The following is a 26,902-nucleotide window of genomic DNA, read 5'->3' as shown; positions in this document are numbered from 1 at the left end:
ATAAAAATGAGCTGCTGTTATCACATTAAAGACCGCATTTCTTCTCCTCCCCAGCCGCGGCACACAGCACACTAGCACGGAGTCAGGCTTCTTAAGGTACAAGAAGACACACCAAAAGAAGCTCAGAACGTACTCACCTGGTATCTTCCAGTGTCACCTGGCCTGATTTTTCATCCACTACAATTTTACAGTGATCTCCAGAGACCAGTTTATTGCCAGGGAACGAAAGGTCGCAACCTAAAAAAGACAGGGTGGGATGACATGGAATATGACCATGGGAACTATGAACCCTAATGCCCTTTGCTTTACCAAAGTATGTGGTTCAAACTCAGGATCCCCCTTGTACATATGTAAGAAAAACACTTGGCCGGGCGCGGTGGCTCAAGCCTGTAATCCCAGCACTTTGGGAGGCCGAGACGGGCGGATCACGAGGTCAGGAGATCGAGACCATCCTGGCTAACACGGTGAAACCCCGTCTCTACTAAAAAACTACAAAAAACTAGCCGGGCGAGGTGGCGGGCGCCTGTAGTCCCAGCTACTCGGGAGGCTGAGGCAGGAGAATGGCGTCAACCCGGGAGGCGGAGCTTGCAGTGAGCTGAGATCTGGCCACTGCACTCCAGCCTGGGCGACAAAAAGCGAGACTCCGTCTCAAAAAAAAAAAAAAAAAAAAAAGAAAAACACTTAACCAAGACAGTTATGAAAAAAAAATTTTTTTTTTTTTTTTTAGACAGAGTCTTGCTTTGTTGCCCAGGCTGGAGTGCAGTGGCGCAATCTCGGCTCACTGCAAGCTCCACCTCCCGGGTTCACACCATTCTCCTGCCTCAGCCTCCCAAGTAGCTGGGACTACAGGCGCCCGCCACCATGCCTGGCTAATTTTTTGTATTTTTAGTAAAGATGGGTTTTCACCGTGTTAGCCAGGATGGTCTCGATCTCCTGACCTCGTGATCTGCTCCCCTCGGCCTCCCAAAGTGCTGGGATTACAGGCTTGAGCCACCACGCCCGGCCCGTCCTGAACCCTTCTGAATCCCCACCCTCTCAAAGACACCCATCAACACCTCCAGCTACACACAGCCTCTCAAATGGCAATTTTACAGCTGGGCGCAGTGGCTCACACTTGTAATCTCAGCACCTTGGGAGGCCGAGGCAGACGGATCATGAGGTCATGAGTTCGAGACCAGCCTGGCCAACATAGTGAAACCCTACCTCTACTGAAAATACAAACATTAGCCAGGCGTGGTGGCAGGCGCCTGTAATTCCAGCTACTTGGGAGGCTGAGGCAGGAGAATCGCTTGAACCTGGGAGGCGGAGGTTGCTGTGAGCCGAGATCACGCCATTGCACTCCAGCCTGGGCAAAAAGAGTGAAACACCATCTCAAAAAAAAAAGAACAAAGGCTGGCCGGGCGCGGTGGCTCAAGCCTGTAATCCCAGCACTTTGGGAGGCCGAGACGGGCGGATCACGAGGTCAGGAGATCCAGACCATCCTGGCTAACACGGTGAAAACCCGTCTCTACTAAAAAATACAAAAAACTAGCCGGGCGACGTGGCGGCCGCCTGTAGTCCCAGCTACTCGGGAGGCTGAGGCAGGAGAATGGCGTAAACCCAGGAGGCGGAGCTTGCAGTGAGCTGAGATCCGGCCACTGCACTCCAGCCTGGGCAGCAGAGCGAGACTCTGTCTCAAAAAAAAAAAAAAGAACAAAGGCTTTTTAATATCTCATCATTAATCATTACTGCTTATAATAATCTATAAGGATACATAAAGATACTATAAGACACTAAAGGCAATTAAAAAGCTAAGGGTTTGGTCAGGCGACAGTGCCATGCAAATGTACTTTTCCCAAATGTTCCACATAGAATGACACTCTGAATCTGCTTTGGCCTGAGCCTTGCTCCCATCACTGACCTATGGGTGTGTGAATCAGAGACTCAATATTGTCAAGACGCCAGCTGTCCCCTAGATTGTTTCATACCTTCAAGGCAATTCTAATCAAAATCCCAGAGGGCTTGTAGACACTGACAAGCTGACTCTAAAGTTCACAGAAAAAAACTGTAGAATAACCAAAGCAATTTTGAAAAAGAATGAAGTTGGAAGACTCATATCACTTAATGGACTTACCATCATGCTATAGTAATCAATACAGTATTGTAGCTGTGTAAGGATGGCCAGAGACAAATGTAAAACCTAAAACTATGAAACTTCCAGTGGAAAAGACAGGTGAAAATCTTAGTGCCATTGGGTCTGGCATGGACTTCACAGACAAGGCACAAAAAGCACAAACTAGGAAAAAAGAACAATAAGCTGAGGTTCGTCAAAAGTAAAATCTGGTGGGCCAGGCACGGTGGCTCATGCCTGCAATCCCAGCACTTTGGGAGGCTGAGGCAGGCAGATCACGAAGTCAGGAGATCAAGACCATCTGGCTAACATGGTGAAACCCCATCTCTACCACGACTACAAAAAACTAGCATGGTGTGGTGGCGGGCGCCTGTAGTCCCAGCTACTAGGCAGGCTGAGGCAGGAGAATGGTGTGAACCCGGGAGGCAGAGCTTGCAGTCAGCCGAGATGGCGCCACTGCACTCCAGCCTGGGCGACAGAGCCACAGAGCGAGACTCTCAAAAAAAAAGAAAGAAAAATAAATTCTGGGCTGGGAGATGTGGCTCATGCCTGTAATCTCAGCACTTTGGGAGGCCAAGGCGGGTGGGTCAACGAGATCAGGAGTTTGAGACCAGTCTGGCCAACATGGTGAAATCCCGTCTCTACTAAAAATACAAAAAAATAGCCGGGCGTGGTAGTGTGTGCCTACAATGCCAGCTACACAGGAGGCTGAGGCAGGAGAAACGTGTGAACCCAGGAGGTGGAGGTTGCAGTGAGCCGAGATCCCACCACTGTACTCCAGCCTGGGCGACAGAGCGAGACTCTGGCTCAAAAAAAAAAAAGGCTCGGCGCAGTGGCTCACGCCTGTAATCCCAGCATTTTGGGTGGCCAAAGCAGGCGGAGCACTTCAGGCCAGGAATTCAAGACCAGCCTGGTCAACATGGAGAAACCCTGTCTCTACTAAAAATACAAAAATTAGCCAGGCATGGTGGCACACGCCTGTAGTTCCACTACTCCAGAGGCTGAGGCGGGAGAATCACTTGAACCAGGAGGCAGAGGGTGCAGTGAGCTGAGATCACACCACTGCAACCCAGCCTGGGAGACAGAGCAAGACTCTTACCTCAAAAAAGCAAACAAACGGCCGGGCGCGGTGCCTCAAGCCTGTAATCCCAGCACTTTGGGAGGCCGAGACGGGCGGATCACAAGGTCAGGAGATCGAGACCATCCTGGCTAACACAGTGAAACCCCGTCTCTACTAAAAATACAAAAACTAGCCGGGCGAGGTGGCGGGCTCCTGTAGTCCCAGCTACTCGGGAGGCTGAGGCAGGAGAATGGCGTGAACCCGAGAGGCGGAGCTTGCAGTGAGCTGAGATCCGGCCACTGCACTCCAGTCCGGGTGACAGAGCGAGACTCCGCCTCAAAAAACAAACAAACAAACAAACAAAAAAAAGCAAACAAACAAAAAAAAACAAGTACAAACATATTATAAGGGGTGACAGTAAACAAAAAAAAAATTCCCTTCCAAACAGCACATATTTCCCATCCTCGCTCCTTTTTAAAGTATAATGTCAGAGCTAATTTATTAATTTTCACACAAACTAAACATTTTTGTTGACAGGACCAGTGCATTTCCCTCCCCATACAAAGGCTACAGGAGAAAATCAAACTACCAGATGGTTACTTGGGAGCCTGGAGGCAGTGAATGTGGAGGCTGAGGGAACTTCCTCTCACTAATTGTATGACTTTGTTCAAGTTCTTAGCTTTCCAGGTTCATTAAATAAATAAATATTCTGGGACTTGAGATCTTCGTTAATGTAGGCACTACAGCTATAAATTTCCTTCGAGTACTGCCTTGGCTGCATCCTAAATGTCTTTTGGTGTATTCTATTTTTGTTTCATTTGTCTCAAAATATTTTTATTTTTATTTTTATTTCTATTTTTTTTTTTGCGACAGAGTCTCGCTCTGTCGCCCGGGCTGGAGTGCAGTGGCCGGTTCTCAGCTCACTGCAAGCTCCGCCTCCCGGGTTTACGCCATTCTCCTGCCTCAGCCTCCCAGTAGCTGGGACTACAGGTGCCCGCCACCTCGCCCGGCTAGTTTTTTGTATTTTTTTTTAGTAGAGACGGGGTTTCACCGTGTTAGCCAGGATGGTCTGGATCTCCTGACCTTGTGATCCGCCCGTCTCGGCCTCCCAAAGTGCTGGGATTACAGGCTTGAGCCACCGCGCCCGGCCTTCAAAATATTTTTAAAGGCTCCCCCCTGTAAAGACTTATTTGACCCATCAGTTGCTTTAAGGGTGTGGTGTTTAATGTCCATATATCTGTGAATTTTCCACTTTTCCTTCTGTTATTTTTAACTTTGTTCCATTATAATCAGAAAAGATACTCTGTACAGCAACGAACGTGACAATATTGCATTCCGGAGAGTATATTAACACAACTACTTTATAAAGTTGTAACGAGGGCTAAATGAAGTGCATGAATCATGCGCAAGAGTGGGTGGGCAGAACACCGAATAAACACCAGTTCTTACATGAGATTTCACTCCATCGAAAAATCTGGAGCTCACTGCACCGCCGCCCCTGTGGCCTGCCCGCAACCGGGTGGCTCTGCCCGGCCCCGGCCCCGCCCCGGCTCCGGCCCCCGCCCCGCACCTCGTCTCCGCCCGATGGTCCACTCCCGCTTCCTCAGGAGGACGTGCGGCTCGCCCTCCTCCGCGCCCAGGCGCAGGAGCCGTCCCCAGGGCTGCGGCGGCGGCGGCTGCTTGCCTTCCTCGGGCCGCTCCATCGGGATTCACATCTGCGGAGACCCCGGAAACGCCCGTGGAGACTCCCGACCCCAGAGGCCCAGACTCGGCGCCTGCCCCACCCCGCGAGCCCCGGCCCGGCCGCCCGCGCCCACGCAGCCCCGCGGCCCGGCCCAGACGCCGGCGGGCGCCCCCTCCCACGGCCGCAGCCAGGTCCCCCTTCGCGGTCCGCCGCAGCCCTCTCGCCAGCCGCGCTTACCCCCGCCCCGCGTCGAACCCGGAACCGGCTGCGCCGCCGCCGCTGTCAACAGACATTGCGACTCCCTCAGCTGATCTACGAGGCGGGGCCAGCGGCGTCTGCGCCCCGCGATTGGCTGGCGGCGGCGCTCACCGAGAGCGGCGGCTAGAGCGGAGCCGGGAGTGGCCAGCGAGAGTAGGCGCGTGGCGGACGCGCGGCCATCTTTGATCCTGGCCGGGAGACGTCGTCGCCTGCGGATCACGGAAGTGGCTGCGGTGGGCGCCATGTTATGTTGGGGCAGAAGGGACGGGGAACTTCCGGATTGGAAGGCCCTAGGATTCTGATAGCCCTGCTGAGCTGCGGATGAGTCCTAGGAGTAGAAGACGGTCCACCTTAGTTGTCACGAGGTAGTGCAAGTGGAGGCCCTTTCGGGTACAGTTGCACACAGCGGATCACACAAATCCGAAGTCTGAAGCACAGGGCACGCTCCGGGAGTGGGAGCGGCTGCGTTGTGGGCAGGGCGGACGCGGGGCCAGGTCTTGGCGGGTGTTTTGCGGTGTCTTCCCGTTCTGAAAGCGCGTACCCTTTACCTCAGTATCCCACTTTTTCGAATCCCGAGACGTTCACGCGTGTGCTCCAGAGAAGGGCGCCAGAGGGTATTACCTGAAAGTGAAAGGTTGGCGAAAGCGGAGTAAACAAGGCGAGGTGCGTCCACGCAGGGGGAGTCTGTGCGGTTTGAAGGTACCAGCCAATGTCTGCACTGATGAGGAGCCCCCAAGTGCAGTTTTAAAAGGGTGAAGCAGGACCCGCCGCAGTGATTTATGCCTGTAATCTAAGTGCTTTGGGAGGCCTAGGCAGGAGGATCTCTTGAGCCCAGGAGTTCGAGATTAGCCTGAGACCTCATCGCTACCAAAAAAAAAAGTCGGCATCCATTTGTGTAAAACAAACCATACATACACACTTATATGCATATATAAACATTTGTATATATAGGTATAGGCATGTAGCAGGACGAGCAGCAGACAAAACTCCTTAGACACCGAGTTAAAGAAGGAAGGGGTTTATTGGGGGGGGGGGGCATCGGCAAGACTTCTGTCTCAAGAGCCGGGCTCACAACTCTAAGGGGGTGCATGTGAGAGGGTCGTGATTGATTGAGCAAGCAGGGGGTACGTGACTGGGGGCTGCATGCACCGGTAATTAGATCGGAACAAAGCAAGACAGGGATTTTCACAGTGCATTTATATACAATGTCTGTATAGAAATAGAACCAATTAGGTCAGGGGTCCATCTTTAACTACCAGGCCCAGGGTGTGGCGCCAGGCTGTCTGCCTGTGGATTTCATTTCTGCCTTTTAGTTTTTACTTTTTCTTTCTTTGGAGGCAGAAGACAATATGAGGGGCAAATTGGGCATAAGACAATATGAGGGGTGGTCTCCTCCCTTAGGCATAGTTATCTATACCTTGTAAACCAAAAATAAAATTGTAAGCCCCCTAGCCAACTGAATGAACTGATTCTCTCAATGCCAAAGTTAACCTGAAAAACCAGTTCAGTCCCTGATGGGAAGCAGGGTTTGGACATGTCCCATTATACTCTCCTCCCTTTGGAATTCAGGTATAACTGACCAGCATCGACATTAAAACAGACACCTTAAGGCTGACCAAACAGACTGTAGTATTAAAATACATCACATGACAAATAGCAGGCCCTGGAAGAAAACGAAGTATTTTACCCAGACATGCATTTCTTTAACATAGTTTTATATAGCCCTGCAGAACTGTCTCCTGGGGGAAATCTATTTTGTAGAGAATCTCCTTCCTTTTCCACATCTTTTCCTGATCCAGGAGAGAACATAAGAGTCTAGCACCTTTTTAACTCTGATAAGAAACGTTTACCATCTATTCTTTCTGAAGCCTGCTGCCTGGAGCTGCATCCGCACAAGAATGGCCAGGATGGATGGCTGGGCGCGGTGGCTCAAGCCTGTAATCCCAGCACTTTGGGAGGCCGAGACGGGCGGATCACGAGGTCAAGAGATCGAGACCATCCTGGCTAACATGGTGAAACCCCGTCTCTACTAAAAATACAAAAAACTAGCCCGGCGACGTGGCGGGCGCCTGTAGTCCCAGCTACTCCGGAGGCTGAGGCAGGAGAATGGCATGAACCCGGGAGGCGGAGCTTGCAGTGAGCTGAGATCCCTCCAGCCTGGGCAGCAGAGGGAGAGTCTGTCTCAAAAAAAAAAAAAAAAAAAAAGAATGGCCAGGATGGTGGTGCTCAAGCCTGTAATCCCAGCACTTTAGGAGGCCGAGGTGGGTGGATCGCTTGAGCCCAGAAGTTCCACACCATCCTGGGCAACATAGGGAGACCCCGTCTTAGCTGGGCGCGATGACAGCACATGCCTATAGTCCCAGCTACTCAGGAGGCAGAGGTGGGCAGATTCCTTGAGCCCAAGAGGCAGAGGCTGCAGTAAACCACAGATTGTGCCACTGCAATCCAGCCTGGGCAACAGAGACCCTGTCAAAAAATAAAATAAAATGGAACCTTGGTCTCCCTTATCTTAACCCAGACACTCCTTTCTGTTGATTCCAGGTCTTTAGATAATAACTCTTACAACCAAGTGCCAATCACAAAATCTTTGAATCCATCTATGACCTTTCTCCCTAAAATGTGTAAAACCTGCGGGGTGCGGTGGCTCACGCCTGTAATCCCAGCACTTTGGGAGGCCGAGGCAGGTGGATCATGAGGTCAGGAGTTCAAGACCACCCTGGTCAAGATGTTGAAACCCCATCTCTACTAAAAGTACAAAAAAAATTAGGCGTGGTGGCAGGTGCCTGTAATCTCAGCTACTCAGGAGGCTGAGGCAGAGAATTGCTTGAACCCAGGAGGCAGAGGTTGCAGTGAGCCGAGATCATGCCACTGCACTCCAGCCTGGGAGACAGAGTGAGACTCCATCTCAAAAAAAAAAGTATAAAACCAAGCTGTAGCCCCACCACCGTGGGCACAGGGTCTTAGGACCTCTTGGGACTGTGCCGTGGGCCGCGATCACTCACTTTTGGCTCAGAATAAACCTCCTCAAATATTGTACAGTTTGACTCTTTTAACTGATAATGTGTACATACAAATATGTTTATGAAAATCTCTCTAGAAGGATACACAAGGAAATGGCGGTGGCTTCCTCTGGAAACATGGACTTGAAGTCAAGGGGGTAATTAAGACTTACCTTTCACTATATATTTGTCTCAGTCTGAGTTCCACCAGAAAAATAGAACCAAAATCGGTAGGATGGTGGAGAACACAGCATGACCCATGAATTCCATGAGCATGGGCCCACGGTGTACCTCATTTACCGTGAAGTAGGTAATTTGATCCGAAGCAATGCCATTGTTACAGGAAAAAGAGGAGTTCCAGTCCAGGCTCCATGAAAGGGTTCTTAGATCTTACACAGGAAAGAATTTGAGGTGAGTCACTGAGCACAGTGAAAGAAGCAAGTTTATCAGAATCTACTCTGTTATAGAATAAGGCAGCTTCAGAAAGCAGAAGGAGGAACGCCGTACCAGAAACTCTTAAGGAGCTACAATTAAACCTGGAATGTGCAGATGTGCTCACTAAAGGTAAGGCTATTGGTGCTATCAGTGACCATTAATCCTTCAACCCAAGCCTGCTCATTAAGGTTCTCTCTGAGTAAAGTGGGCTGCACTCTTAGGACATCTGGACATTCTGGAGGCTTGGTGGGAGATGTCCTGTATGATCATAAATATTTCTGCAATTATAATTGGTGGTCAGCTTAGAATGTGGCTATTTTCAGACCATAACAACCTTACAGGTGCCTTGTGAGTGCCTTGCTACTCACCTTAAGATAGAGTCATTCTAGTCATGTTTTATTAAACCAGAGACCTGGTAGACAGAGCTTTCTCTAACGCCACGACAGTGGATAAGGCATTCGGTGAGTCCACTCATTCTGTGAGTTTTGGCACAATCATTGCATGCTGATGGAATGCTACTCTGTATGCCTCACTTTATGGCTTGGTAGGTCAGATAACACTGAGTTCGTGATGAGCAGCTCAGGTCATGCAGTAACTTGGTGTCCCTGGTTAATTATTCAGTCCCTAATACTGTCCAGTAGCAAGCCAAAAGCTGGTTGTCAAAAGAAGAGTTCGGGTGGAGGCAAGCGCTTCTCAGACCTCGGCTGCGCAGCCCTAGGAGTGCCGAGCCCGTGGAACCACAGCCATGACTGAGACCAATGTGAATCCGAAGGCCTAGCCCCTCGGCGATGCCCACCTCACCAAGAAACCACTGGAGCTCGTTCAGTAGTCATGTAACTACAAGCAGCTTCAGAAAGGAGCCAATGAGGCCACCAAAACCCTTAATGGGGGCATCTCTGAGTTCATCGTGATAGCTGCAGACACCAAGCCACTGGAGATCATTCTGCACCTCCACTGCTGTGTGAAGACAAGAACGTGCCCTACGTATTTGTGCGCTCAAAGCAGGCCCTGGGGAGAGACTGTGGGGTCTCCAGGCCTGTCATCACCTGTTCTGTCACCATCGAAGAAAGCTCACAACTGAAACAGCAGATCCAATCCATTCAGCAGGCCATTGAAAGGCTCTTAGTCTAAACCTGTGGCCTCTGCCATGTGCTCCCTGCTAACTTCTCTCACGAGGTTGTGTATCATATTGTCTGTGTTAGCATGTAGTATTTTCAAAATGTAGTAATTTCAAACAAGGCTCTCTATTGTTATAAAATGTTGAAGTACAAAAAAAAAAAAAAAAGAGTAATTATCTGCAGATAATGTCAGGGCTTTACACCAGAATCCTAAAAGTCTACATTGTGATTCTCCTATGCGGGCCTGCCAAGGCTCCACCCAGCATTGCTCTCTGCCACTGACATGTCAAGCAGCATTGGATCTGCTGGGTCATGTGACCAAGTAGCCCGAGCAGCTTGCACAACAGCCTGCACCTGTTGCAGAGCTTTCACTTGTTCTGGGCCCCACTCACAAAACTAGCAGCTGGCTGGGAGCTCAAGCCTGTCATCCCATCACTTTGGGAAGCCGAGGTGGGTGGATTGCCTGAGCTCAGGAGTTCAAGACCAGCCTGGCCAACATGGTGAAACCCCTGTCTCCACCAAAAATACAAAAAATTAGCCGGGTATAGTGATGCACACCTGTACTGGGGAGGCTAAGGTGGGAGGATTGCTTAAGCCTGGGAGGCGGAGGCTGCAATGAGCCATGATCGTACCACTGCACTCCAGCCTGGGCAACAGAGTGAGACCCTGTCTCAAAAAACAAACAAAAAGAAACCTTTTATTTATTTATTTATTTTTGAGACGGAGTCTCACTGGATCGCCTAGACTGGAGTGCAGTGGCATGATCTTGGCTCACTGCAACCTCTGCCTCCAGGGTTCATGCAATTCTCCCTGCCTCAGCCTCCCAAGTACATGAGATTACAGGCGCCTGCCGCCATGTCTGGCTAATTTTTGTATATTTAGTAGAGATGGGGTTTCGCCACTTTGGCCAGGCTGGTCTCCAACTCCTCACCTCAGGTGATCCACTAGTCTCGGGCTCCCAAAGCACTGGGATTACAGGCGTGAGCCACCACATCTGGCCACGATAAAACTTTTGAGATTGTCAGTGAGTCATAAAAAATTATCAACCATGGAAATTACCTTAAGTGAAAATGGGGTGAGCTAATAAGCACATTTTAAAAATATTACTGATGGACTGGGCGCGGTGGCTCACACCTGTAATCCTAGCACTTTGGGAGGCTGACGCAGGTGGATCACCATCCTGCGATGAAGACCATCCTGCCTGACATGGATGAAGACCATCCTGCCCAACATGGTGAAACCTTGTCTCTACTAAAAAATATGAAAATTAGCCAGATGTGGCAGCGCGCACCTGTAGTCCCAGCTACTTGGGAGGCTGAGGCAGGAGAATTGCTTGAACCCAGGAGGCGCAGGCTGCAGTCAGCCGAGATCGGCTGTTGCACTCCAGCCTGGGGACAGAGAGAGACTCCATCTCAAAAAAAAAAAAACAGATTACTGAGGAATTTGCTTCTATTAAAACCAGAAAAGTAAAATTACATTTTACATTTTCTTTTCTTTCTTTTTTTTTTTTTTTTGAGACAAGAGTTTTGCTACTGTTGCCCAGACTGGAGTGCAGTGGTGCAATCTCGGCTCACTGCAACCTCCGCCTCCCCAATTCAAGCGATTCTCCTGCCTCAGCATCCCCAGTAGCTGGGATTACAGGCATGTGCCACCACACCCGGCTAATTTTATATTTTTAGTAGACAGGGATTCTCCATGTTGACCAGGCTGGGCTCGAACTCCTGACCTCAGGTGATTCGCCTGCCTTGGCCTCCCAAAGTCATGGGATTACAGGCATGAGCCACCGTGCCCAAGCTTTTTTTTTTCTTTTTTTGAGATGGAGTCTTGCTCTGTCGCCCAGGCTGAAGTGCAGTGGTGTGATCTTGGCTCACTGCAACCTCTGCCTCCCAGGTTCAAGCAACTCGCCTGTCTCGGCCTCCTGAGTAGCTGGGATTACAGGCGTGCACCACCACACCTGGCTTATTTTTGTATTTTCAGTAGAGACAGGGTTTCACCATGTTGGCCAGGCTGGTCTTGAACTCCTGACCTCAGGTGATCTGCCTGCCTCAGCCTCCCAGAGTGCTAGGATTTTCCTTTTTTTTTTTTTTTTTTTTTTTAAGTAAAAGCAAGTTTATTAGAGATATAAAGAAACAATGCTACTCCACAGGCAGAGCAGCCTATATTTTCCTTTTGATATGAACTGGGTTTATTTTTGTTTTGTTTTGTTTTTGAGATGGAGTCTCATTCTATTGCCCAGGCTGGAGTGCAGTGGCAGGATCTTGGATCCCTGCAACCTCCGCTTCCCGAGTTCAAGCGATTCTTCTGCCTCAGCCTCCCTAGTAGCTGGGACTACCGGTGTGCACCACCACACCTGGCTGCTTTTTTGTGTGTTTTTTAGTAGAGAGAGGGTTTCACCATGTTGGCCAGGCTGGTCTTGAACTCCTGATCTCAGGTGATCTACCTGCCTTGGTCTCCCAAAGTGCTGGGATTACCGGCGTGAGCCACTGTGTCCAGCTGATATGAACTATTTTAACTGGAAATAATGTTTTTAGTTTTATTTTTTATTTAATTTCATTAGTTTTTTGGGGGGGACAGAGTCTTGCTCTGTCACCCAGGCTGGATGGAGTGCAATGGTGCGATCTTGGCTGACTGCAGCCTCCGCCTCCCGGGTTCAAACGATTCTCCTGCCTCAGCCTCCCAAGTAGCTGGGACTACAGGCACGTGCCACCACGTCAGGCTAATTTTTGTATTTTTAGTAGGGACGGGGTTTCACTGTGTTAGCCAGGATGGTCTTGATCTCATGACCTGTGATCTGCCCACTTCGGCCTCCCAAAATGCTGGGATTACAGGCAAGAGCCGCCACACCCGGCTTAATGTTTTGAGTTTTAATACATGTACTTTGCAAAACTTTCTTCTTTACAACTACTTTAACCCTGTAGGGAAAATGAGACAGGAAGAAATGAATAAAGCACATCCACAGGAGTGCTCATTTTCCTTCTCCCAGACTCCCCAAGCTGTAGCCACCAACACTGTTCCCTGCAAGCCTCACCTGGGCCACGCACTTCTCTGGACTTGCGTGGATTTCCTCCCAGAACAATCCTGATTAAGGAAACACCAGGTGCTCTGTTTCCTGCTACCAACCCCTCTGTGAAGGGAAATGCCTAAAACAGATCTCACTCAATGATTTCCAGAGAAAGTAAAGAATAACGCATGGGAACATTCCAGAACATGAGGGAATCTCTGCTTATGAATTTAAGGAAAGTGTCTCTGGAGGACGTCGAGAAAAGGGAACCCTCGTACACAGTTGGTGGCAATGTAAATTAGTACAACCACCATGGAGAACAGTTTGGAGGTTCCTCAAAAAACTAAAAATTGAGCTACCACACGCTCCAGCAATCCCTGCTGGCTAGATACCCGAAAGAAAGGGAATCAGTATGTCTAAGAGATGTCTGCACTGCCATGTTTGTTGCAGCACTGTTCACAACAGCCAAGATTTGGAAGCAACCTAAATGTCCATCAACAGATGAATGGGTAAGAAAATGCGGCGCGGCTGGGCGCGGTGGCTTATGCCTGTAATCCCAGCACTTCAGGAGGCTGAGGCGGATGGATCATAAGGTCAGGAGTTCAAGACCAGCCTGGCCAAGATGGTGAAACCACGTTTCTACTAAAAATACAAAAATTAGCCGGGCGTGGTGGCAGGCGCCTGTAATCCCAGCTACCCTGGAGGCTGAGACAGGAGAATCGCTTGAACCCGGGAGGCGGCGATTGCAGTGAGCCAAGACCACCTCCAGCCTGGGCGACAGAATGAGACTCTGTCTCAAAAAAAAAAAAAAAAAAAAAAAAAAAAACCTAAAAAATCGTTGTTTATTTATTTATATATTTATTTAGAGACGGAGTCTTGCTCAGGTTGCCCAGGCTGGAGTGCAATGTCGCGATCTCGGCTCACTGCAACCTCCGTCTCCTGGGTTCAAGCAATTCTCCTGCCTCAGTCTCCCGAGTAGCTGGAACTACAGGCACTTGCCACCACGCCCGGCTAATTTTTGTATTTTTAGTAGAAACGGGGTTTCACCATCTTGGCCAGGCTGGTCTCGAACTCCTGACCTCATGATCCACCCACCTTGGCCTCCCAAAGTGCTGGGATTACAGGCGAGAGCCACGGCGCCTGGCCTATAAAAACATTTTTTAATAAAGGAAAATGACTCTAGGTATTCCCCAGCAGAGTTCCTCTGGGAAGTTTTTTCCTCACCAAGGACGCGGCCTCAAGTCATCCCCAAGCCCGGGCTCCCGGGTGGCTTCTGAGGAAACCAACCTCCCTCACCCTGTGGCGACGCCGCGGGCGAAATGCGCATGCGCGCCACGTGCCACACTTGTAGGGTTGGGCGCCCCCTGCCGGCCACCAGGGGCAGCGCAGCAGCTCAGCGCTCCCCATCAGCGGAAGAAGCGCGCCACCCCCTGCCCCCTCCCGCTCTTTTCAGAACCATCTCTTCTAAACTATAATTTTGGAAATCAAAAGTGAGGTGGAGCCTCCTCTTCTGTGGCTTGATAGGAGTGAGGGAGGTAACAAGAAGCAAAAGTACAAGGCCAATATATTAAAGTCAACTGAAACTGGAAAACTTTAAAAGCCTACCATGTGCAATAAAACAACAAAAAGAAATTCTTGGATACAACAAATCCAAGAAATCCTTGGATCTAACAAAATATGAACCTATCTGTATCCAGAAAACTATGAAACACTATTAAAAGAAAACGTAGGCCGGCGCAGTAGCTCGCAGCTGTAATCCCAGCACTCTGGGAGGCCCAAAGCAGAGAGGGCTCGTCTGAGGTCAGGAGTCCAGAGGGGCCTGGGAAATATGGCCAAGCCCCGTCGTTACTAAAAATACAAAAATTAGCCTGGCTTGGTGGTGTGCGGCTGTAATCCCAGCTACTTGGGAGCCTGAGGTGTAAGCATGACTTGAGCCCTGGAAACGGAGGCTGCAGTGAGCCATGATCAGGCCACTGCACTCCAGCCGGGGGAACAGAGGGAGACCCTATCTCAAGGGAGGGAGGGAGGGAAGGACGGAAAGAAAGGAGGGAAAAGAAAGAGAGAGAAAGAAAAAAAAAAGGAAAACCTAAATAAATGGAGCATACTCCTTTTTCATTATTGTAGTCACAATATTGCTAAGATGTCAATTCTTTCCAACTGGTGCCGCTCCGACAAAAATCCCTGCAATTAATTTCGTAGATGTTGACAAACTGTTTCTAAACCTCGAATTGTAAATGCACCCCTGAATAATAATGAACTTGAAGAATTTAACTTCCAAATCCAAAGCTTTTAAAAGTTGCCAAAAGAGCACGATCTCTGCAAAAGAATGGGCATTCTTTCACAGGAACAATATCATTTTATCTTATTTTTAATTTTTTTTCAGGGTGTTGCTGTCATCCAGGCTGGAGTGCACTGGCACACTGCGGCCTCAAATTCCTGGGATCAAGGGATCCTCCCACCTCAGCCTCCCGAGTAGCTGTTACTATAGGTGCCACCATGCCTGGCTGGAACAATATCATTTAAACTAAGCTTACACAGAATGTATTAATAATACAATCACAGGCAAGGATCCTTGCTTCAAACGTGTTAGGAAGCTGCAGAATTGAGACCAGCCAAAACACATAAATCAAATCACATACATTTCTAGCTTTAACTTGCTTCCTATTTTCATAGATGGTGATTTTCATAATGATAATACATGAGGTGGTCCTTATAATAACTAGATTCTATAGAGATGTGTATTGTATCAGCAGTCGTCTGGTGTAGAATGCCACTTCCATCACAGCTGCTGAACACAATGTTATCTACAATCAATTAAAAAATATATTTCAAAAGCCAGTTTCCCCAATATACCAAACGTCAACGTTCACTGATGTACTGAAAACTTGTATTTGCCAACAATAGATTTTAGGGTAATTCATATTAAGATAGGATGGTTTTTAATATTATTTGAGGATAGCCAGGAAGTTTTAGTTGAGCAGGTTCTATTTTGTTTGAGTGGGTCCATTAAAAAGATTGTTATTATTGCCGAGTGTGGTGTCTCATGCCCATAATCCCAGTACTCCGGGAGGCTGAGGCAGGAGGATGGCTTGAGCTGGTGTTTGAGTCCAGCCTGGACAACCTAGGCAGACCTCATCTCTAATAAAGATACAAAAATCAGCCTGATGCAGTAGCACGCGCCTGTAGTCTCAGCTACTTGGGAGGCTAAGGCGGGAGGACCACTTGACCCCAGGAGTTCCAGGCTGCAGTGAGCTATCATGGCGCCACTGGACTCCAGACGAGTCGACCAGAGACCCTCCCTCTAATAAATAAATCAATACATAAATGAAAAAATTTAAAAAGATGGTTATGGCCGGGCGCGGTGGCTCAAGCCTGTAATCCCAGCACTTTGGGAGGCCGAGACAGGCGGATCACGAGGTCAGGAGTTCGAGATCATCCTGGCTAACACGGTGAAACCCCGTCTCTACTAAAAAATACAAAAAGCTAGCCGGGCGAGGTGGCTGGCGCCTGTAGTCCCAGCTACTCGGGAGGCTGAGGCAGGAGAATGGCTTAAACCCGGGAGGCGGAGCTTGCAGTGAGCTGAGATCCGGCCACTGCACTCCAGCCTGGGTGACAGAGCGAGACTCCGTCTCAAAAAAATAAAAAAAAAATAAAAAAAAAAGATGGTTATTTGTTGACTGTCAGGGTGATTTATTCTTCTTAATATAATGAATATAATGAATAGAATATAATGAATAGAATATTTACTTACAAGTGTACATCTTGTCATCAGTACTCCAGTTCTAGTTACAAATTGGTAAAAGTTGAAATAAAATCATAAAACTAACCAGGAAAACATTGACCTGCTAAAAAAAAAATAGAATCCGTAAAACTACTCAGAAAATACTTGCTATAACAGATTATTCTCTCTGCTAAAGGGTCCCATGTAGAGAAATTTCTATGAATATCGAACAGTTAAACAAAAAACAGACTGGGGCAGTGACAGATAATTCAGATTACAAAGCAAAAGCAACACAGGATTCAGATGAATACGACACCATGGTGAGACAAAATCTTTAAAGCACAGACAAGTGGTTTTGGATGCAGAAGCTCATATTTTACTGAGTTAATTACTCACTGACGCGTAGTTCGCTTTTCAGCAGTGCTCTCCAATCAGTCCCTCTTTTCACAGAAGCCAGTGCAGGAGGAGCACGCATCGCCTTGCTTCCTGCCCCGCGCTCCACCGCCCCAGCCCGTCCCAGCTGCCGCCCGCCGTCCCGGAGAAACGCTCAGAAGGTTTTCTCTGTTTTTTAAATTATACTTTAAGTTCTGGGGTACATGTGCAGAACGTGCAGGTTTGTTACACAGGTATACACGTGCTATGGTGATTTGCTGCACTCATCCACCCATCGTCTACATTAGGTATATCTCCTGATGCTCTCCCTCTCCTGGCCCCCACCGCCCCGACAGGCCCCGGTGTGTGATGCTCCCCTCCGTGTCCATGTTTTTTATTTTTTATTTTATTTATTTATTTTTTTGAGGTGGAGTCTCGCTCTATGGCCCATGCTGGAGTGCAGTGGCAGCATTTCGGGTTCAAGCGATTCTCCTGCCTCAGCCTCCTAAGTAGCTGGGATTACAGGCAAGCGTCGCCACGCCTGGCTATCTGTTTGTATTTTTAGTAGAGACGAGGTTTCACCATGTTGGCCAGGCTGGTCTGGAGCTCCTGACCTTGTGATCCGCCCGCCTCGGCCTCCCAAAGTGCTGGGATTACGGGCGTGAGCCGCCGCGCCCGGCCTCAGGCTCTTTTCTCTAGGTGAAGCCGCGGGATGAACCAGCCCCTGCGTAAATTTAGAAATGACGACGTCCGTCAATTTCTGTAGGAAAAAGATACAGATCGTGTGACACGTCTTCTGGGAATGAAAGTCTGCTAAACTCGCCGTCACGAGTAGATGAACACATTTAAAGTTTGTGTTTAAGAGGAAAACGCCAACGACACAAATGACCCAAGCGCTGGATGAAGCGGCGACCCAGGAGGGGGCTGGCCTGGAACGGGAACCAAGACGCCCGCTGGAAAACGAGCAGGGAAGCCCGGGCCGGGGGTCGAGGCCCCACACGGCGCACTGAGCAGCGACTACGCGGCCCCAGGCCTCGCCTGCGCCCGGCGCCTCCTTCGCAGACGCGCTTCCGCGACGCGAGGGCGGGTTCTCCAAAGCGCACGCGGAAGACTCCGCCTCGCAGCTCGCCCAGTCCGGCTCTGGCGCAGACCCCGGCGGGTCCCAGCGGGGCGGGGCGGGGCGGGGCGGAGAGCCGAGGCCAATGGCAATGGGAGCCGCACGCTGCTAGGCAACATGCTGTCTCCCGGCAACGTAGAGGCGGGGAATTCGCCGACGTGTCTGAAACAGACAACAATTTTAGCCTACGGCTGTGGGGTCTTGGGCTTCCTGGCCAATGGGAATATTGAGGGGCCTGTCACTAAGAAACTGGTCCCTAAGCAACGCACAGGCGAGGTGGAACCCAGCAGCGCTGACAGAGCCGCCGTGAAGGGCGGGAACGTATTACCCGTGAGCCAAATTTCAGAGCGTCGTTTGCCTTCCTAAGCCCACTAGCTTTCAGCGTTCTCCAGCCTCGCCACACCCCCGCCTCGGGCCATCCCCGCCCAGACGCTTAGCCCCGCGAGAAGCTGAGCGCATCGGAGCGAGCCCGGCGGCTGCCGCGGGAGGAGGCGCCCGGCTCTGGACACGCCCATCACGAAGCTCAGTGGCGGCAACACCGCTTCTGCATTGATTTCCGCTTTACTTTTACTCTTTTCTTGGGTTAAAATTCAAACGCCGACCCGAGGCGTCAGAGAGGGGCGGTCGTTGGGCGCAGTAGCGGCCCCCGGATGTTTGCGGTGGGAGTGCAGGCTCGGAACGTGCGGACGGGGACGTCAGAGGTGGGAGCCCCCTTGGGCCAGGGCTGGATCCGGGCTGTGGTGCGGTGTCTCAGCTGTCAGTCACAGGAGATATGCAGGCCTCGTCATCTGGGGTCTTCTGTGTCACTGATGTGGGGTCGGCCGGGTCAGAGAAGGGGGAGGGGGTCTGTGAGGTCACCAGTGGGAGGCCACTCCCAAAGTGATCCCCTCTCTCCCACCTGCTTCCCTGAGCTCACTTATCCTTCACGAGTCACAAAAGCCATCTTTGACGTGAAGATAACTTGATGAAAAAAATCCAAAGTGATTTTATACGCAGCTAAAATATTTATATATTAGTTTTATTTTTTATTGGAATATATATTTCAAATACGTACAGTTCACATATATATGACTTTTGAAAGTACACCTAGCGGCCCGGCTTGGTGGCTCACGCCTATAATCCCAGCACTTTGGGAGGCCGAGGCGGGCGGATCACGAGGTCATCCTGGCTAACACAGTGCAATCTTGTCTCTACTAAAACTTCAAAAAATTAACCGCGCCGGGCGCGGTGGTGGGCGCCTGTAGACCCAGCTACTCGGGGGGCTGAGGCAGGAGAATGACGTGAACCCGGGAGGCGGAGCTTGCGGTGAGCCGAGATCGTGCCACTGCACTCCAGCCCGGGCGACAGAGCAAGACTCCTTCTCAAAAAAAAAGAAAAAATAAAGTGAAGTACAATGATCAAGGTAAGGATTTCTGGAGCGTCCCCCCACCCTTCAACCAAAAGGGAACTGCATCCCCATCTTTCTGTGCTTGGCAGAGGAGATGACGGCCTCTGGCCTGGCCCGGTATTATGTGGGAGCAAGAAAAAAAAGGGGACAATTCAAACACGTGTGGGGACAGAGGGAATGAGTGCAAGTGTGTATGGTCTGTGATAAAGCTGCCATAGAATTCAGAACGTGGCTCACATCACCTTCCACAGCACATTACTCTGAAGGTCTGAAGAATCTTTACCTGATTTTTTTTTTTTTTTTTTTTTTTGAGACGGAGTCTTGCTTTGTCGCCCAGGCTGGAGTGCAGTGGCCGAATCTCAGCTCACCGCAAGCTCCGCCTCCCGGGTTCAGGCCATTCTCCTGCCTCAGCTTCCCGAGTAGCTGGGACTACAGGCGCCCACCACCTCGCCCGGCTAGTTTTTTGTATTTTTTAGTAGAGACGGGGTTTCACCGGGTTAGCCAGGATGGTCTCGATCTCCTGACCTCGTGATCCACCCGTCTCGGCCTCCCAAAGTGCTGGGATTACAGGCTTGAGCCACTGCGCCCGGCCGATTTTTTTTTTTAAACAGAGTCTCACTCTGTTGCCCAGGCTAGAGTGCAGTGGCGTGATCTCAACTCACTACAGCCTCTGCCTCCCGGGTTCAAGCGATTCTAGTGCCTCTGCCTCCCGAGTAGCTGGGAAAACAGGCACCCACTGTGGGTGAAGGATTGACCCAGGTGCCAAGGCAAGAGACTGAAGGCACAGACTTGTTTCAGTATAATAAAGAAAATAGTGAGAATAAGAATAGTTATACTACAAATTAGATATAGAGATGATCATGGACATTATCCATCATTAGCATAAACATTATTAATCATTAGCCTTTAATATTACTCTGTCATATTACTAATATAACCTAGGAATAACCAGCGGGTTTAGGGTCAGGTGCTGAAGGGACATTGTGAGAAGTGACCTAGTAGGCAAGAGGTGAGCCTTCTGTCATGCCCACATAAGGGCCACTTGAGGACTCCTTAGTCAAGCGGTAATGCCAGTGCCTGGGAAGGCACCCATTACTTAGCAGACCGCGAAAGGGAGTCTCCCTTTCCTTGGAGGAGTCAGGGAACACTCTGCTCCACCAGCTTCTTGTGGGAGGCTGGATATTATCCAGGCCTGGCCGCAGTCATCCGGAGGCCGAAACCCCTCCCTGTGGTGCTGTGCTTCAGTGGTCACGCTTGTCCACTTTCATGTTTCTCCCGTACTCCTGGTTCTTCTTTGAAGTTCTGAGAAGATAGCGGTACAAGAAATAGTGAAAGTCTTAAAGTCTTTGATCTTTCTGGTAAGTGCACAGAAGAAAACGCTGACGTATGCTGTCTTCCCTCTGCTTCAGCTACCCATAAGGGAAGGGCCCCCTGTCCTATGATCACGTGACTTGCTTGACCTTCACAATCACTTGGATGACTCACCCTCCTTACCCTGCCCCCCTTGTCTTGTATGCAATAAATATCAGCGCTCTCAGCCATTTGGGGCCACTATTGGTCTCCGCGTCTTGGTGGTAGTGGCCCTCCTGGGCCCAGCTATTTTCTCTTTATCTCTTTGTCTTGTGTCCTTATTTCTTACGATCTCTTGTCTCCGCGCACGGGGAGAACACCCGCTAAGCCCCCATAGGGCTGGACCCTACACCCACCACCACCCCCAGCTAATTTTTGTAATTTTAGTAGAGATAGGGTTTCACCATGTTGGTTAGGCCGGTCTCGAACTCCTGGCCTCAAGTGATCCACCTGCCTCGGCCTCCCAAGGTGTTGGGATTACAGGCGTGAGCCACCGTGCCTGGCCATTACCTGATTTTCTTGGTGGCAAGGGTGGGTGGCCTGGAAAATTGGGCATTATTCCATCATTCTATTTCACCGCCCCTTGGCCCCTCATCCCCATTCGGCCCATGTTGCATCTCCCCCGGTGCCATCCCCACAGATCTGAGCCACCCAAGCCCCGGAGTCTCCAGTCACTTGGCCACCCCCTAGGGCCCCACACCGCGCTTACCTGCCAAATGCTGCCCCCACCAGCCGGGAATACGCGCATGAGACGCAGGCCTTCCTGTGACCTGGCTGGGACTGGCAGGGCGGTCATCGCGGACCCCCAGGTGGGCACAGGGGCCGCCCCCAACCCCTCAGCCTTTCCCGTCCGGCCCGCCCTCACACCCTTACCCTTGTGACCCGCGCCAAGACCCACTGGCGGATTGCAGAAGTGTCCGCGGAGAGCCACATTTCTCAGAGTCCCGCTCGCTTGGGCTACACTTCCCAGAAGGCCGCGCGCGCCGTGGCCGAGTCCAGCTTGCCGAGTTCTCGGGGAGCCGCCAGTTGGTCTGGGAGCGGCCTGTAGCTGTGATTTTTCAGGCGGGCTGCTTCTCCGAGGACCAGTCTTAACTGTCTACGTAATTGATTTTTCCTTTTCTTCTCCCTCAATAATTTAAAGGGGGCTTGCATTCCTCAGATAAACAGACTCCTTTTTAACTAGCAAAACAATGGTCAGGTGCAGTGGCTCACGCCTGTAATCCCAGCACTTTGGGAGGCCAAGGTGCGTGGATCACGAGGTCAGGAGTTCAAGACTAGCCTGACCAACACAGTGAAACCCCGTCTCTACTAAAAATACAAAAAAATTAGCTGGGCACGGTGGCATGCGCCTGTGATCCCAGTTATTCAGGAGGCTGAGGCAGGAGAATTGCTTGAACCTGGGAGGCGGAGGTTGCAGTGAGCCGAGACTGTGCCACTGCACTCCAGCCTGGGCAATGAATCGAGACTCCATCTCAAAATAAAATAAAATATAAATAAATAAATAAATAAATAGGAAGACAAGGTTCTGTGTAGAGGAATCAACCTCAGGTTTGGAATGTGAAGTGGGTCCAGGCTCCAGTTTTCTTGGAAACTACAAAGTTAAAAGGAACACTGAAAACTGTGTCCAGAAAGCCGTTCTCTGAACCTTTGTCCGCGGGTGGAACATGAAGGCTGCTTCTCTGGGTCAAAGAGACTAAGGCAAGAATGGGATGTTTTATTTTTACTGATATAATTTCAACAGCAAAGTTTTTGATAGTTTATTATTTTGGAGATAAAGTTTTATCAGTGAGTAAGAGTGAGGAGGGGACCCTGCCCCCCCATAATGCGTATTTTTCCACATCAGTTGGATAAGCAGACCTTGCACTGTGAGACCCTAGGGCACTAAGAGGGGCTTCCCCCGTGTGTATCACTCAAGGGAGCTACCCTGTTTCCTACATGGGCACCTGACCAGGGGAATGACAGCCTTTGCTGTTGTGTCATTATCAACTAAGACCTCTGCGGAAGAGGGGTCTGTCTCCCTTTCCTGATCATGGGATGCATGTGTTAGCATGACCCTCCACTACCCTGTGACCCCAACACTCCACCCGCACATGTGTGGCGCTGCCGGCCATGAACTGCACGTGGTCTTCGTAAAGCACTGCCCGCAGTGCAGGCCCTGAGGGAGGGCGGGGGCTTCCCCATTGTGCCCAGACATAAGCCACAGGAAATGTCCGGTTTGGGAAGCCTACTGGCCCGTCAGTCTCCTTGACATGCGCACTGGGTACATGAGGTTATAGTCACTCAAACAGGGACTCCATGAATATTTACAGCTTGTTTTTGGGAGAAATACTGTTTCTTGTTAACTTTGCATCTGACTTAATTAATCTGTGTCTGTCCTTCCCTCCTGATGAATGGCAGATTTTAAATTCTCCATCTGAAGTTATTTTTATTTTTGCAACTTTCCCAAACATTGCTTCAAGGAACATTCTTGCACATATATCCTTGATTCGGTGGAAGAGTTTCTTTCAGGGTGTTGATACAGTTTCTCTGTGTCCCCACCCAAATCTCGTCTTGAATTCCCATGTGTTGTGGGAGGGACCTGGTGGGAGGTAACTGAATCATGGGGGCAGATCTTTCTCGTGATATTTTAGTGATAGTGAATAAGTCTCAGATCGGATGATTCTATAAGGGGGGAGATTCACTGCACAAGCTCTCTCTTGCCTGCACCATCCATGTAAGATGTGACCTTCTCCTCCTTGCTTTCCACCATGATTGCAAGGCCTCCCCAGCCATGTGGAACTGTAAGTCCATTAAATCTCTTTCTCACCATGTTGACCAGGCTGGTCTCAACCTCCTGACCTCGTGATTCAGTTATCTCCCACTGGGTCCCTCCCACAACATGTGGGAATTATGGGAGCTGCAATTCAAGATGAGATTTGGGTGGGGACACAGCCAAACCAAGTTATCTCCCACTGGGTCCCTCCCACAACATGTGAGAACTACGGCTGCAATTCAAGATGAGACTTCGGTGGGGACACAGCCAAACCAAGTTATCTCCCACTGGGTCCTTTCCACACATGTGGTAATTACAAGAGCTGCAATTCAAGATAAGATTTGGGTGGGGACACAGTCAAATCAAGTTATCTCCTACCGAGTCCCTCCCACAACATGTGGGAATTACGGGAGCTGCCATTCAAGATGAGATTTGGGTGGGGACACAGTTAAACCAAGTTATCTCCCACTGGGTCCCTCCCAAAACATGAAATTATGGGAGCTGCAATTCAAGATGAGATTTGGGTGGGGACACAGCCAAACCAAGTTATCTCCAACACAGTCCCACCCACATTTGGGAATTATGGGAGCTGCAATTCAAGACGAGATTTGGGTGGGGACAAAGTCAAACCAAGTTATCTCCCACTGGGTCCCTCCTACAACATGCAGGAATTATGGGAGCTGCAATTCAAGATGAAATTTGGGTGGGGACACAGCCAAACCAGATCAGTTACCAATTATGTGCTGTCCTGCTCTATCAATTCCTAAGAAAGGTGTGCAAAAATTTCCAAATGATAATGTGGATTTGTAATTTATTCTTGGGTAATTATCCTATTTTGTATAATATATTCTTTGGTCTATGTTAATTTGAAATTTTGAACATAGAATAATTATATCTTCATAGCAAATTGTACTTTTATCCTTACATAATGACCCTTTTTATACCTACTGATGGTTTCCCTAAAGCTTATGTTACCCAATTAATGTTTGCCAGGTATATATTTTTCCACTCATATTCAGTCTTTTTATAACATTTTTATGCATTTTTTTATTTTTTATTTTATTATACTTTAAGTTCTAGGGTACATGTGCATAACGTGCAGGTTTGTTACATATGTATACTTGTGCCATGTTGGTGTGCTGCACCCATCAACTCGTCAGCACCCATCAATTCGTCATTTATATCAGGTATAACTCCCAATGCAATCCCTCTCCCCTCCCCCCATTTTTATGCATTTTTTAATAAACATATACATGGAATATTTTAAAGCGTAATGTGACATTCTGCTTTTAAACTGATGAGTTTATATGATTTGTGATTATTGATACAGTTGGACGGGCACGGTGGTTCACGCCTCTAATCCCAGCACTTTGGGAGGCCGAGGCGGGCAGATTACAAGGTCAAGAGATTGAGCCTGGCTAACATGGTGAAAACCTGTCTCTACTAAAAGTACAAAAAATTAGCTGGGCGTGGTGGCGGGCGCCTGTAATCCCAGCTACTCTGGAGGCTGGGGCAGGAGAATGGTGTGAACCCAGGAGGTGGAGCTTGCAGTGAGCAGAGATCACACCACTGCACTCCAGCCTTGGCAATGGAGCGAGACTCCGTCTCAAAAAAAAAAAAAAAAAAAAAAAAAAAAAAGATTATTGATATAGTTATGTTTACTGCTATCATTTTACTTTTTGCTTTCCATTGGCCTAGTATTTTTTATCCCTTATTATTTTCTATCTTCTTTTGGATTTAATCAAGCTTTCTCACTTCCATTTTGAACATCTATTCTTTAAGTGTTAATGTTAAGATGTTTGCTATGTATATAAGACTTAACAAAGCCTAAAGGTACTTAATCTGCTCTCTCCATAAACAACAGAGAGGCATCCCAACTTTTTGTTTTGTTTTGTCTTGAGACAGAGTTTTCACTCTTCTTGCCCAGGCTGCAGTGCAGTGGCACAATCTTGGTTCACTACAACCTCCCTCTACCAGGTTCAAGTGATTCTCCCCCTTAGCCTCCCAAGTAGCTAGGATTACAGGCACCCACCAGCACGCCCAGCTAATTTTTTGTATTTAGTAGAGTCAGGGTTTCACCATGTTGGTCAGGCTGGTCCGGAACTCCTGACCTCAGGTGATCCGTCTGCCTTGGCCTCCCAAAGTGCTGGGATTACAGGCGTGAGCCACTGCACCCAGTGTCCCAACATTTTTATCTCTGATCATCCTGAACACATACCATGCTACCCACTGCTTTAGTTCTTCATTATTTTTGTTGCAGAACCACTAACATTACATTATTATTGTTAGTTTACAGAGCCAATACTAGTTTAGGCTCACATGTATTACCTGCTGGCTTCACCCACTCCTTTTCTCTGATGGCAATCTTTGGAAGTTCCTTCAGTGAGGGTTTATTAGTGGTAAACTCTTTATCTTTGTTGTTGTGCAATGTCTAGAATTTTTGTTAAGTGAAGGTTTTACATTTAAATATTCATCTATTGAGTTTGAATATGGAATGTTTGAGTTTGAATATGGGATGAGTTATGGATTGAGGTTCATTTGTTTTGTATATTGATTTTCAATTATTGCAGCACCATTTTTTAAAACCACTATTTTCATTGATTTGCCCTTGCAAATTTGTCAAAAATCAATTGACCATATACACGAGGGTCTATTTATGTATTCTCAATCATGGTCCATGATCTATGTGTTTATCCTTTCTCTGACACAGTGTTTAGATTGCTATATCTTTACAGTAATTTTCAAAATCAGGGACTGCGAGTCTACCAGCTTTGTTCTTCTTTGACAAAAGATGTTTTGGCTATTCTAGTTTCTTCTGCTTTTCCACATAAATTTGATTAACTTGTTAATGTCTACAAAAACTCCCGCTGGAATCTCCATTGGGATCACAATAAATTTATAGGTAAATCTAGAGAGAACTGACATTCTAATATTTATGGTTCCAAACCATAAACATGATACGTATTTCCATTTATTTAGGATTTGGATTTCCCTTATTTCTCTCATAAGAAATGTTTTGACGTTTTCAACATACAGATCTTTTACAACAACACTCACCCCCTTCCCACCATTCTACCCCCATTCCTAAACCTTGGCAACACAAGAATCAGTCCTCCATTAAAAATGTCGTGATTTCAGAAATGTTATATAAATGGAACAATACAATATGCAACCTTATGGGACTGATTTGTTGCATTTGGTGTATTTCTCTAGAGATTAATCCAAGTTGTTGTGTTTATCAATAGTCCATTTATTTTCCTGAGTAGCATTCTATTTGTATGTGCCACAATTTGTTTAACCATTCACCTTATTCTCAGTGTTTGTCTGTTCAAATAAACTGATATTAACATCTGTGTACAGGTTTTGGTGAGAAAATATATTTATCTGGGATAAATCCCCAAAAGTGCAATTACTACGTTATACGGTAATTTGATGTTTAATTTATAAGAAACTGCCAAGCTGTTTTCTAGAATTGCTGTACTATTTTAGACTCCCACTGGTAGTGTATTAGTGACACAGCTTCTATGTACCCTCAACA

The 26,902-nt window shown here is 48.6% G+C and overlaps 1 protein-coding gene and 1 pseudogene across 10 annotated transcripts in view; one reads left to right on the top strand and one right to left on the bottom strand.

Annotated features, from left to right (window-relative positions):
• The window catches only part of CHFR (checkpoint with forkhead and ring finger domains), a 34,184-nt gene extending 28,906 nt beyond the window's left edge, over nt 1-5,278 (bottom strand). For 7 of the 10 annotated variants that reach the window (XR_004059688.1, XR_004059689.1, XM_030939536.1 and 4 more), the window contains exons 1-3: nt 5,092-5,227; nt 4,741-4,885; nt 138-237 (exon numbers count right to left, since the gene is read on the bottom strand). Coding sequence is in view for 5 of the 10 variants with exons in the window: in XM_030939536.1 (XP_030795396.1) it covers nt 138-237; nt 4,741-4,873 (233 nt within the window). In the remaining 5 variants the exon portion in view is untranslated. Of the gene's footprint in view, nt 1-137; nt 238-4,740; nt 4,886-5,091 lie in introns of all 10 variants that reach the window. The other 3 variants (XM_030939538.1, XM_030939540.1, XM_030939539.1) reach the window with 3 other exon arrangements.
• A 4,013-nt stretch (nt 5,279-9,291) lies between these two features.
• On the top strand, nt 9,292-9,677 carry LOC104674312 (annotated as a pseudogene).
• The last annotated feature ends 17,225 nt before the right edge of the window (nt 9,678-26,902 follow it).

The sequence above is a fragment of the Rhinopithecus roxellana genome, chromosome 10 (assembly GCF_007565055.1).
Source record: "Rhinopithecus roxellana isolate Shanxi Qingling chromosome 10, ASM756505v1, whole genome shotgun sequence".
NCBI classification, from domain to species: domain Eukaryota; kingdom Metazoa; phylum Chordata; class Mammalia; order Primates; family Cercopithecidae; genus Rhinopithecus; species Rhinopithecus roxellana.
Note: the sequence above shows the minus strand (reverse complement) of the source record. Positions and strands in the feature narration are given on the sequence as shown.